Source organism: Mustela nivalis (assembly GCF_964662115.1).
Source record: "Mustela nivalis genome assembly, chromosome: 1".
NCBI lineage: Eukaryota > Metazoa > Chordata > Mammalia > Carnivora > Mustelidae > Mustela > Mustela nivalis.
The window spans coordinates 118,466,083-118,479,491 of NC_139020.1; the positions used below are offsets into that span (position 1 = coordinate 118,466,083).

At 47.3% G+C, this 13,409-nt stretch overlaps 1 protein-coding gene across 2 annotated transcripts in view; it reads right to left on the reverse strand.

The window, feature by feature from the left end:
• PDIA5 (protein disulfide isomerase family A member 5) overlaps positions 1–13,409 on the reverse strand; it is a 96,723-nt gene that overhangs the window by 25,958 nt on the left and 57,356 nt on the right. For both annotated transcript variants that reach the window (XR_014316111.1, XM_082747460.1), the window contains exons 9-11: positions 8,180–8,271; positions 8,018–8,089; positions 1,490–1,626 (exon numbers count right to left, since the gene is read on the reverse strand). Coding sequence is in view for 1 of the 2 variants with exons in the window: in XM_082747460.1 (XP_082603586.1) it covers positions 1,490–1,626; positions 8,018–8,089; positions 8,180–8,271 (301 nt within the window). In the remaining variant the exon portion in view is untranslated. The remainder of the gene's footprint in view (positions 1–1,489; positions 1,627–8,017; positions 8,090–8,179; positions 8,272–13,409) is intronic.

The window sequence follows — 13,409 nt, forward strand, 5'->3', positions numbered from 1 at the left end:
TGGGCCCGAGAACATGTGTCAGCCGCGAGCATACTGTGCTGTGCTCATTAAGGCCTGGGCAGAGCTGGGGGTGAAGTGCTCTTAAGGCCCCATAGTTGCCCTTAATCAGGAGGCTCTCCGAAACTTAGCTTTTGGGGGCAATTTGTCAGTTTTCTAAAAATTCAGAAGGGTCATAAGAAGACTTTACCTCTGGATCTGTTCAAGAATTTGGTACTTCTAAGAAGGAGCTGGGGAAATCCTGAGCAGGGAGCGATCTGCTTTCGAATAGCTCCTGACTAACCAAACCCACATGCTACCCCAAGGCAGGGGCGTGCAGAGGGGGTCAGCAGTACTGCACTTGGGGAGCCGTGAACAATTTGGGCCATTTCTGTGTGACAGTCTCCTTATCTGTAAAATGGGGCTCATCCTCCTGGCCTTGAGGCACTGTGGGTAAGATGAAAGAAGGGGACCCTGCGGGGAGCTGCTTTATTGCCACAGGCTGAAACACTACTGTTAGCACACAGATCCTCACCCCCGTGCTGATGACCACTACATTCCCCGCTGAAGATGCCTCCGTGGACTGGACGGTTATGGCACTGGTCTACAAAGCAGTTATTTCTTGCTCGTTCTTCTTCTTCATAATCCTTCCCTACCATCACTGGGCCAAAGAGCCAGCAAGAAGCTCTGAGAGAAGAGCACACCGCCCCGCCCCCCGCCATATACGCACCTGTCCCAGGGTTCTGAGGACCCACCTTGCTCACCCATGGGGGTGGGGGATGGGCCCACCTTTCCCAGGAACTCTGCATCCCTGGGCTGGCATCCCTTTGCTCACCTCCACAGGAGCAATCTGCTCCTGCTTAGTAACAAATTACAATCAATTTTCCATTCTTCGTGGGAATGGGGAAGACACTGGCCTAGGAAATTCCTGGACTGCAGGCTTTCCAGTTATTACTGCAAACGCCTTCTACAGCATTCGCACATTTCCCTTCCTTGATCCACTGTGGCTGCTTCAGGCTACGAAACTCTCAGGTTGAAGTGGAAGGAAGGCATTCCAGATGCTGGGGGATCTGAGGCTCTGGCCCTAGCCTCACCAGGCCCTCTTAGCTATTTGGCAAGATTCAGGGCCTGCTGGGGGCCTCAATTTCCCCACCTAGATTCGGGGGGTGATTACTATTCCAGCTGGTATCTCAGGGCCCTTCCAGTCCTAATTCCTCCAATTCTGGGCAATTTGTTTGTATTTCCCAATTTGTGCTGACCTAGAGGAAGCCGCTCAGGCCCTCCAGGTTGAGGCAAGGAGCCCTGTGGCCTGATCAGGGTGCCGGAGCTATTCCGATGGTGACGTGGGGTGGGCTGTGTGAGCTGTGGGGGTGGGGACCTCGCTTGGCACCAGGGCATCCGCACAGGGGAGGCATCCAACAGGCAAGTGCTCACTGGACACATGTCCCAGAGCAGTGCCCGCCCTATGCTCAGGGAGGAGAAGACGTGGCGGGAGGAGCAAGGTTCCACTCACATGGGGCGTGGAACATGACGAGGACAGAGGAGTGTTCCTTCACAAACTGGTCAAAGTCTTCATCGGTCAGGTGATAAACGGAGCCGCCCTCATCTGCCCAGGGAGTCTCGGGGACCTGGGGCTGTGGCGGCTGCGGACTGGAAGACCAAAAACAGGCAGAGCTCAGAGCAAGCCCGGGGCCTGGGCAGCCCTTCCGAAATCCAGCCCCCTGGCCGTAGCCCCCACAGCTCGCGTTGCCTGTGGCCGGGGCTCACTGGAAACCCCTCAGGGGAGGAGCAGGGGCTGAGAGATCTGGCCCTGCGCACCTCGCTGTCTCCCCAGAGCCACACGGGGGCTTAGCCAAATGTCTTCTTACAAACAGTGGCTTTTAGCTAGAGCTTCCCAGGCAGTTCAAGAAATCCCCCTGCCTCCCAGGAATCTGGGGGTTTTGACAGCATCTCAAGCTCTTTCAAACTTCCAGCAAACCCGAAGAGAATAAATAACAACAAAGAGTGACCTTTGGCAAGGCTCACTGTTGTGTTTGGTTTGGTAGCTCCCCACAGGCAAGGGCGGAGAGTGGGGAGAGGAAAGAACGGGTTGCGGGGGGCAGTGGTACGTGCAGTGGTAAGGAGGAAAGAGAGGCCAAGTGTCTGAGAAGGACCAAACCTGGGTCCCGGGTTCTGGGCTGGGAAAGGAGCGGGCTGTCACATGAGTGCTGCAACCTGTTCCCTGACCAGCGTGGGAGAATGGTTATGAGGAGGAAGAGTGGGGGGCCAAGGGGAAGCAAGTTGGGGGCACCCTAGCCTTGACAGCATCTACACCACATCACTAGTCCTTCCCAGAGACCAGGAACAAAGCTATCCAGCTCCCCCAGAGGCAGAGAGCTAGAGCAGGAGGAGCCGGGCTTGGAGGTCAGAGGCCCACTCCCCACCTGCTGGCTGAAAACCTTGGCAGGGTGCAAGCCACTAGCTGCATCACCAGCTGCTCCAAGGAGAGGCTTGAAGGGGCCCTCTACTGCTCCAGAGTGGGGGACAAGGCTGCCGGAGGCCACAAGCTCCAGCTACTTTGCTGCCACAGGCACCTTTGCCAGAGCCCCTTAACTGCCGTGCTGAAAAAGCTCTTTAGGATGACAAATGTGAAAAGACAACCATTGTTTTCTGTCTTTGAGAGCTTACTGTAGAAAAATGTGTACAGTGTCAGCAGCCAGGATAGAGATCATGAGAACATGGCTGACACAACAGGATGGGCTGCCCCCACTGAGAGCCCAGGTTCAATGTCACCTTCAGAAGCCCTCCCTGCTGGAGGCCTCAGCAGGGCCTCCTAGGCCCAGGCAGAGAGACCCAGTGGGAAGGGGGCAAACCATTTCCAGCCTGTGTATATACAGTGTCACGGTGCTGGTGGCAAAATCATGCCTTGGGATGAGTCCCTAGCCAGACAACAGTCCCAGACCAGCACCCAGAGACCCAGGCTCCCGTACTTGGGCTCCAAACATCACCAATTCTACTTCAGGGAATTTATCGTTCCAGTACAAATGCACACGTGCAACACTATGTATGTTTGAAGCATTCACTGCAGACGGTGTGCTGTGCCAAAGACTAGAACAACCCAGTGCTCACTGGGAGGAAAGGGTTACGTAAGCTGCAGTCCAGCCACACAACGGGGGCTGAGCATGATAAGGAGGAACAAAAAAAGCTCTCGAGGCACTGACGTGGATAGACCACTGGGACACACAGAACAGGCCACAGTGTACTAATTTTTGCATAAAGGAGGGAGAGATAAAACATAGTCATCCGTATTTGCTTGCATCTGCATAAAGAAACTAATCAAAGTTGTTGCCTCAAGGGGGGGGGAGATAGAACAGGATGAAGAAAAGCGGTGAAAGCGAGACTTTCCAATGTATAATTTTCAAGTATCTTTTAAAGAATTATTTTAATTAAGTGAATGGAATCTATTCAGAAATTAAAATAACTTTTAAACATCCTATGAGAGCACAGAATGGAGAAGCCACAGCTAAGATGCGGTACAAGCATATATGAAAGCACCTGAGAAACTTCTAGTTAAACACAGAGAACGAGAACACACTCTAAGACCACTAAAATAACAGAACAGGACTTAAAAAACCTAAGAACCCACAGGAACAAAAGGAACAGGAAAGAAGATGATGGTGAAGAGAGGAAAAGAGGTCTGTGCAATTTTAGAAGCGAGGAAAGTGATCCAGCAAAAAAGAAGGCAGAGACCTGAGGTGCAGGTGCAGACAGCGGTCCGGGGCCCAACAACCACACCAGGAACAAAGGCGAAGGCTCTGAAGGACCCCAGGGCAACACCCCTGGAAGCGGGGCCACGGCAGAGGCTGGAAGCAAGGGCATATACCAGAAACCTGAGCAGCTCGGCCCTCAGATCCTTGCCCTCAGGCTACCAGCCAGGTGAACACCCCTCTCCCACCCAGCAGACAACAGCTGAACTTTCTAGAGAAGATTGCAAACCTAGGCATGGTGGTAAGACGGCTCACTGCAAAGAGAAGGACTGAGTAGATGTCTGAAGCCAAACACTATTCCTGACTTAGACCTTTCACAATCTGTCTCCTTGAAGACGGGGGCAACCTCTGACCGCTCCTCACCCAACAGGCAGCACACACCCAGTGAATGCTTTCTGAGTAAATGATGGAATGAGAGAAGAACAGTTGAAGGAACCTGGAGAAGAGAAGACGCAGGCAACACAATAGCGATCTTCAAATATTTCAGACTGCATCAGAAAGAGAAATTAACTTCTCTGTGGCTCTGAAGAAGAGAAGCAAAGCCAACAAGTGGAAGCTCCAGAGAAGGAAACCAGTCACTGGAAGTAAGACTCTTCTCTCTAGAGCGGACTCGAGGAATGCTGGGAGTCAGACGAGCTGGGTTTGAGCCCGCTTTCCTCCATTCACCAGCTCCAGGGCTTAGGCAACAAACCTGACTTCAAACATCTATAAGGCAGTGTATCTGGAGGCCTTTCTTTCCCTCTTTGCTACATCTGAACAGACCATGCTCCAGAGTAAGATACTTTAGGAATGGGTAAAGTCCTACCTGCATGTTCCTAGAGATCATTTATATGAAATGCAGAAATTGTTCCAGCAGGAGTAGATGACCCCCAACATGAGTGAAGCCCTTGTTCTCTGAGATGTCTGAGTGGGGCTGGGGTAACGACGAGTGTTCTGAGGTCATGCAAACATGACAAGGCAAACCGCTAGGGGCAGCGTCACGGATGTTTCTATTTCCTTCCAACCCCGCGACTCCGATTTCCTGGGCTCTCCAGACTGGGGAGTTCCTACAGATCAGACCCTTATCTGAGGCCAGTGCCCATGCGGTAGATAAGAAGATGCAGTAAGCATTATAAGTCAAGCAAACTTTGTGCTCAGTACGCTTCTGGCTGAAATAAAAATACACAGGCAGAAACATGGGCTCAGTCAAAATAGACTACCGCGCATACACCCTCTAGGTGCCAAGCCCAACACAGCAGCATGAAGCCTGTGGAGAGAATGAGAAACGCAGCCAGTGGGAGCACAAGGGAGCAAACCTGCCATGATCAACCCACCCACTCCAGCGTCCTTGCACGCTCAGACCCCGAAGTCTCCACCTGGCCCCACACAGTGCCCAGTGGCCAGCCAATCATAGCGGGGGTGGGGGTGGGGCAGGAGGTGAGATCTGGGTTCCTCTCTCCTGGGCTACTGAAAGTCACGCAGAGTGTCAATAAGGCCAGATCCACGCTCATTCTTTCATACTTGGCCACACGGAAGCCCTGAGCAGCCAACAGAAAGACCAGGGGAAGAGGTGCCAGAAAGCAGGAAAGGTGGGAACACTGCCAACCACCAGGATGTGGGTCAAAACCGGTAAAGACTTAAAATACCTGCCACAGGGAAAAATCACATACACGTAGGGGGGAAACTGAAGGATATTCACCAAAATATTACAACACATTATCTTTGGGTGGGGAAGAATGAAGGGCTTTTCCTTTTGTTTAAATATATTTTTAGGAGCACATGGGTGGCTCAGTCAGTTAAGCCACTACCTTTGGCTCAGGTCATGATGCCTCTGCCTTTGGCTCAGGTCATGATGCCAGGGTCCTGGGATGGAGTCCTGCATCGGGCTCCCCGCTCAGCAGAGAGTCTGCTTCTCCCTCTCCCTCTGCTGCTCCCCCTGCTTATGCTCTCCCTGTCTCTCTGTCAAATAAATAAATAAAATCTTAAATAAATAAATATATAGATAAATATTTATATGTATAAATATATATTTTATATAATATATATAATATATCTTTCAAGTTTCTCTATAACAACATATCACACTTGAAGAGCCTTGAAAGCAAAAAATATGTCCTTAAAAATTAAGGCAGCTGGCAGCACAGACAGATCCTAGCTCTTGCTGGGGTGTGAGATGAGGGGGCTCACTGGGGGTCCTTTAGGAGGTAGTCCACTACCCTTGCTGTGTTGGGGGGGTGGGCTATGGTTATGCCTTCAGAGGAGCTGCCCCCATGAGTGCCCCTGACACAGCGATCACTGGTGGTCAGACAGCTGGACAGGGCTGCCAAGGGAGACCCAGAAGCTGTGCCCCACTCCTTTAAGTCACTCCACCAAACTTCTCAGCCTAGAGACCAGCAATGAACCAGGAACTGCTAACATTTCCTCCCCACATGGATGAGAGGAGGGAGAAAAGAAGAGGTCGGAAGTGGGGGAGGGGGCACCAGCCCTGGGCTGCTCCCGGGTCTCCGTCCAGAGCAGAGTCTGAAGGAGGAGCTGGGGTGGCTGTGGGCAGAGCGGAGGGGACAGGACAGAGTGCTAGGCTCCACTACAGAGACAAATACCTGTCTCAGAAACTCCCCTGACATGCTCCCCTTGTGTAGGGTCAGCAAGCAATTCTCGACACTTAAACAAAACAAAACAAAACAAAACAAAACAAAAAACCTAAACCTTATCCGTCCAAAAGATAGGAGTATATTTTGAAACCAGAAAAGGTCAGAGAAGGGGGAGGGAGGCAGTCAGATTTTATGCTCCGGTGACAAATGAGACTGCTATTTGTTGAAACCTTTTCCCGAAGCAGAGTAAGAGGTGTCTGGCTGGAGGCGAGGACATGCTTATTATCAAATGAAAAAGGAAAACAGGGGAGTGAAGGCCCAGGTTAAAACCATGCATACGTGAGAAAAGGGGGCCACCTTCCCGGGCAGAGGTGGGAAACGAGGAGGGAAAGGAGGGATGGGGACAGAGACATGAAAATGCTTCCGAGGAACAAAAGATGCTGTGCACCCACGGGGTTAACGTTGGGTCTTATCTCCCAGGGACCCACAGGACGGAAGACTGAGAGTTTCAACCTTTAGAATCTGCCAGTTTGTTTGAGGTGGGGGTGGGTACAAAATTCACCCTCCTTCCCATTCTGAAAATACATATTTTCAACCTTCGTATCTTTGCATAACTAATTCTTTTTAACCTTGTGCTGCTCAGGGAACGATGTCAGTGAATATCCACCGTGCCAGCAATTGGGGCGGGAAAGGGGGCTCCGACCAGAACCCCGGGGAGCTGCCGCCCAGAACAAGCCCCGCGCTGCTACCTGTCCACGGCAAAAGCCTGGAGAAGCTCCTTATCACTGTGCTCCACTACTCATTCATTAAATAAAGCTGAGAATAATGTCTTCCTTACCGGGCTGTTCTGAGGATTCCATGAGAATCCATATATGGTGTTTAGAATAGGCTCAGCCATGAAGTGGAGCCCAAAAAAATGTGAGCTGGTATTATTCCAAGAATTATACACAAATAGCCACACACTGGCAGGGGCCGGTGAGTGCCAAACTGATGACAGGCAGAGCTCAAAGCAGGCAGGTCAAGTGCTTGGGATGGCCCAAGGAGGCTGCCAGGAGAGGTGGCCCCTCCCCAGCTCCCACAGTGGGGGACACAGACTCCCCATCCAACATACCAGTCAAGGACATGCCAGTCACGTGCCTAGCATGGTGGGGGTCCAGTACGGGATACTCTGCATTATGAAGTTCTAATCACATTACAAACAAGGATCCCAAGGTTGCCATGAGGCAGCATCTGTGGGGAGAGCTCATGAATGGCAAAGCACTCCACAAATCTAAGGTATCAGAGTATTTCTTAGAAGCTTCACAGCACCTAATACAGTACAGCATTTGAAGTAAGCATTCAATTGACAGTGCAATTTTCAGAAGGGCCTGCAGGGGAGCTTCTCTCAAAACTGACATCCTAGATGAGAAATACCCCTATCACAGGATAGACATTAAGGGGAAAAGAACTATTTGACATGCAATCACCATGACCAGAGTCATACCAAATCCTCCCAATTCCCACATCCTAAACCCACAAAGACCCCATATTCTCCTAGAGCTAACCCAGAAACCATCATTTGGGCAGCACAGTGGGACCTTTCCCTTCCGGGTTCTCCTTCCCAACCCCAGCCACAGCCCCAGCCCGGAGACTGGAGGCCAGCCCGAGGTCTAGCTGAGGCCCCTCCCTCTAGGCACAACCCTGCCCACCGCGCCCCCACCTCCCCCAGACAACACTCCAACTTACTTCTTCAGCCACTCCACAATGTCCTCAGCTGTGGACCCATAGTTGTCATACTGGAACAGAAATCGTCCTTTCCTGTGAAATGTGGACAGACAACATGGACTCAGCCAGGGAAAAAGCCATCCAGGAGGCAAGTGAGCATTGGAAGGGAAGCAGGGGACTTACTCGAAATAGCAGATGGTGGGGTAGCCTCGCACATTATACTCCTCCTTGATGTTTTCAAATTCCGAGGGGTAGACGTTCATCCCAGCCAGCACCTAGGAGCAAGGGGAGAACAGGCCTATCCACACTCTGCCCTGCAGACACCCCCGCCTTGTCCACTTATCCCACCGCAAAGAGACCAAGGGGACAGAGCCTCACAGACTGACATGTAGCCCTGGGCAGTGGGGGAGTAAGGCAAGCCAACCCAGCTCTGGAAGACAACAGGGTCTGGGTCAGGAGCTGCCCTGTGGAGAGGCGTTCTTTTTATTTGCCCTGCAGGGGGAGCTCACCCAGAGCAAAAACAAAATTCCAAGGGCTGAGGACACCTGGCCTTGCTACCAAGTTCAAACAGTTCCTACTGCCATCCAAGTATGCTTTAGCTTTCTCCTTGCCGATGTGAACTCGGGCTTAACTCCTCTCCTAGGTTACAGGCACTACTCAGCCACTCCACAACGTCCTCATGGCCTGCCCCCCATCTGCCCACCTTGGTTTTGTGTGCAACATCCTCACACCTCACAGCTCCTGTGCGGCAATCTACCCGCCTGACTCTCCTCCCTCCAGACTGTTAGAGCCCTTGCCTCTCTCCTACTGTTTGTAACCATCCCCGACAGCCTGGTGGAACCACCTCCAAAGCCTGAACTTGTTCTAGCTGCAGGGTCCCTATATCCAATAGCCCTAGGTGGGAAAGGAGAATTATAGTAGTTGGGTTACTAAATACTAAGAACAACTCAGAGTCCCTGGAGAGAAAGAAGACAGAGTGGCCAGACACGGGAGGACTGTTCCACAAAGCAAGGCAGCATGGAGGGGAGGGGAAAGGGAGTTCAGAACCACCAAGTTCTTGATTTCCCACCAAATTCTCCCAGTGATGGGATTTGGGATCTCTTCTGATTTGGTTAAAGCATATTTTCCTGGGGTTGTTGCCACCCTTTTAGTATTTTACTTGCTCCTTCATATACTCTTATCTGGATAAAATGACAAGACGGAAAAATTCACCACAAAAAAAAGAACAAGAAGCAGTACTAAAGGCTAGGGACCTAATTAATACAGACATTGGTAATATGTCAGATCTAGAGTTCAGAATGACAATTCTCAAGGTTCTAGCCAGGCTCGAAAAAGGCATGAAAAATATTAGAGAAACCCTCTCGGGAGATATAAAAGCCCTTTCTGGAGAAATAAAAGAACTAAAATCTAACCAAGTTGAAATCAAAAAAGCTACTAATGAGGTGCAATAAAAAATGGAGGCTCTCACTGCTAGGATAAATGAGGCAGAAGAAAGAATTAGTGATATAGAAGACCAAATGACAGAGAATAAAGAAGCTGAGCAAAAGAGGGACAAACAGCTACTGGACCAGGAGGGGAGAATTCGAGAGATAAGTGACACCATAAGACGAAACAACATTAGAATAATTGGGATTCCAGAAGAAGTAGAAAGAGAGAGGGGAACAGATGGTATACTGGAGAGAATTATTGGGGAGAATTTCCCCAATATGGCAAAGGGAACGAGCATCAAAATTCAGGAGGTTCAGAGAACACCCCTCAAAATCAATAAGAATAGGCCCACACCCCGTCACCTAATAGTAAAATTTACAAGTCTCAGTGACAAAGAGAAAATCCTGAAAGCAGCCAGGGAAAAGAAGTCTGTAACATACAATGGTAAAAATATTAGATTGGCAGCTGACTTATCCACAGAGACCTGGCAGGCCAGAAAGAGCTGGCATGATATTTTCAGAGCACTAAACGAGAAAAACATGCAGCCAAGAATACTATATCCAGATAAGCTATCATTGAAAATAGAAGGAGAGATTAAAAGCTTCCAGGACAAACAAAAACTGAAAGAATTTGCAAACACCAAACCAGCTCTACAGGAAATCTTGAAAGGGGTCCTCTAAGCAAAGAGAGAGCCTACAAGTGGTAGATCAGAAAGGAACAGTGACCATCTACAGTAACAGTCACCTTACAGGCAATACAATGGCACTAAATTCATATCTCTCAATAGTTACCCTGAATGTTAATGGGCTAAATGCCCAATCAAAAGACACAGGGTATCAGAATGGATAAAAAAACAAAACCCATCTATATGTTGCCTCAAAGAAACTCATTTTAAGCCCGAAGACACCTCCAGATTTAAAGTGAGGGGGTGGAAAACAATTTACCATGCTAATGGACATCAGAAGAAAGCAGGAGTGGCAATCCTTATATCAGATCAATTAGATTTTAAGCCAAAGACTATAATAAGAGATGAGGAAGGACACTATATCATACTCAAAGGGTCTGTCCAACAAGAAGATCTAACAATTTTAAATATCTATGCCCCCAACGTGGGAGCAGCCAACTATATAAACCAATTAATAACAAAATCAAAGAAACACATCAACAACAATACAATAATAGTAGGGGACTTTAACACTCCCCTCACTGAAATGGACAGATCATCCAAGCAAAAGATCAGCAAGGAAATAAAGGCCTTAAACGACACACTGGACCAGATGGATATCACAGATATATTCAGAACTTTTCATCCCAAAGCAACAGAATACACATTCTTCTCTAGTGCACATGGAACATTCTCCAGAATAGATCACATCCTCGGTCCTAAATCAGGACTCAACCGGTATCAAAAGATTGGGATCATTCCCTGCATATTTTCAGACCACAATGCTCTGAAGCTAGAACTCAACCACAAAAGGAAGTTTGGAAAGAACCCAAATACATGGAGACTAAACAACATCCTTCTAAAGAATGAATGGGTCAACTGGGAAATTAAAGAAGAATTGAAAAAAATCATGGAAACAAATGATAATGAAAATACAACGGTTCAAAATCTGTGGGACACAACAAAGGCAGTCCTGAGAGGAAAATATATAGTGGTACAAGCCTTTCTCAAGAAACAGGAAAGGTCTCAGGTACACAACCTAACCCTACACCTAAAGGAGCTGGAGAAAGAACAAGAAAGAAACCCTAAGCCCAGCAGGAGAAGAGAAATCATAAAGATCAGAGCAGAAATCAATGAAATAGAAACCAAAAAAACAATAGAACAAATCAATGAAACTAGGAGCTGGTTCTTTGAAAGAATTAATAAAATTGATAAACCCCTGGCCCGACTTATCAAAAAGAAAAGAGAAAGAACCCAAATAAATAAAACCATGAATGAAAGAGGAGAGATCACAACCAACACCAAAGAAATACAAACTATTATAAGAACATACTATGAGCAACTCTACGCCAACAAATTTGACAATCTGGAAGAAATGGATGCATTCCTAGAAACATATAAACTACCACAAGTGAACCAGGAAGAAATAGAAAGCCTGAACAGACCCATAACCAGTAAGGAGATTGAAACAGTCATTAAAAATCTCCAAACAAACAAAAGCCCAGGGCCAGATGGCTTCCCGGGGGAATTCTACCAAACATTTAAAGAAGAACTAATTCCTATTCTCCTGAAACTGTTCCAAAAAATAGAAATGGAAGGAAAACTTCCAAACTCATTTTATGAGGCCAGCATCACCTTGATCCCAAAACCAGACAAGGATCCCATCAAAAAAGAGAGCTATAGACCAATATCCTTGATGAACACAGATGCGAAAATACTCAACAAAATACTAGCCAATAGGATTCAACAGTACATTAAAAGGATTATTCACCACGACCAAGTGGGATTTATTCCAGGGCTGCAAGGTTGGTTCAACATCAGCAAATCAGTCAATGTGATACAACATATCAATAAAAGACAGAACAAGAACCATATGATACTCTCAATAGATGCTGAAAAAGCATTTAACAAAGTACAGCATCCCTTCCTGATCAAAACTCTTCAAAATGTAGGGATAGAGGGCACATACCTCAATATCATCAAAGCGATCTATGAAAAACCCACCACAAATATCATTCTCAATGGAGAAAAACTGAAAGCTTTTCCGCTAAGGTCAGGAACACGGCAGGGATGTCCATTATCACCACTGCTATTCAACATAGTACTAGAGGTCCTAGCCTCAGGAATCAGACAACAAAAGGAAATTAAAGGCATCCAAATCAGCAAAGAAGAAGTCAAATTATCACTCTTCGCAGATGATATGATATTATATGTGGAAAACCCAAAAGACTCCACTCCAAAACTGCTAGAACTTATACAGGAATTCAGTAAAGTGTCAGGATATAAAATCAATGCACAGAAATCAGTTGCATTTCTCTACACCAACAACAAGACAGAAGAAAGAGAAATTAAGGAGTCAATCCCATTTACAATTGCACCCAAAACCATAAGATACCTAGGAATAAACCTAACCAAAGAGGCACAGAATCTATACTCAGAAAACTATAAAGTACTCATGAAAGAAATTGAGGAAGACACAGAGAAATGGAAAAATGTTCCATGCTCCTGGATTGGAAGAATAAATATTGTGAAAATGTCTATGCTACCTAAAGCAATCTACACATTTAATGCAATTCCTATGAAAGTACCATCCATCTTTTTCAAAGAAATGGAACAAATAATTCTAAAATTTATATGGAACCAGAAAAGACCTAGAATAGCCAAAGGGATATTGAAAAAGAAAGCCAAAGTTGGTGGCATCACAATTCCGGATTTCAAGCTCTATTACAAAGCTGTCATCATCAAGACAGCATGGTACTGGCACAAAAACAGAAACATAGATCAATGGAACAGAAGAGAGAGCCCAGAAATAGACCCTCAACTCTACAGTCAACTAATCTTCGATAAAGCAGGAAAAACTGTCCAATGGAAAAAATACAGCCTCTTCAATAAATGGTGCTGGGAAAATCGGACAGCCACATGCAGAAAAATGAAATTGGACCATTTCCTTACACCACACACGAAAATAGACTCAAAATAGATGAAGGACCTCAATGTGTGAAAGGAATCCATCAAAATCCTTGAGGAGAACACAGGCAGCTACCTCTTCGACCTCAGCCGCAGCAACATCTTCCTAGGAACGACGCAAAAGGCAAGGGAAGCAAGGGAAAAAATGAACTATTGGGATTTCATCAAGATCAAAAGCTTTTGCACAGCAAAGGAAACAGTTAACAAAATCAAAAGACAACTGACAGAATGGGAGAAGATATTTGCAAACAACATATCAGATAAAGGACTAGTGTCCAGAATCTATAAAGAACTTAGCAAACTCAACACCCAAAGAACAAATAATCCAATCAAGAAATGGGCAGAGGACATGAA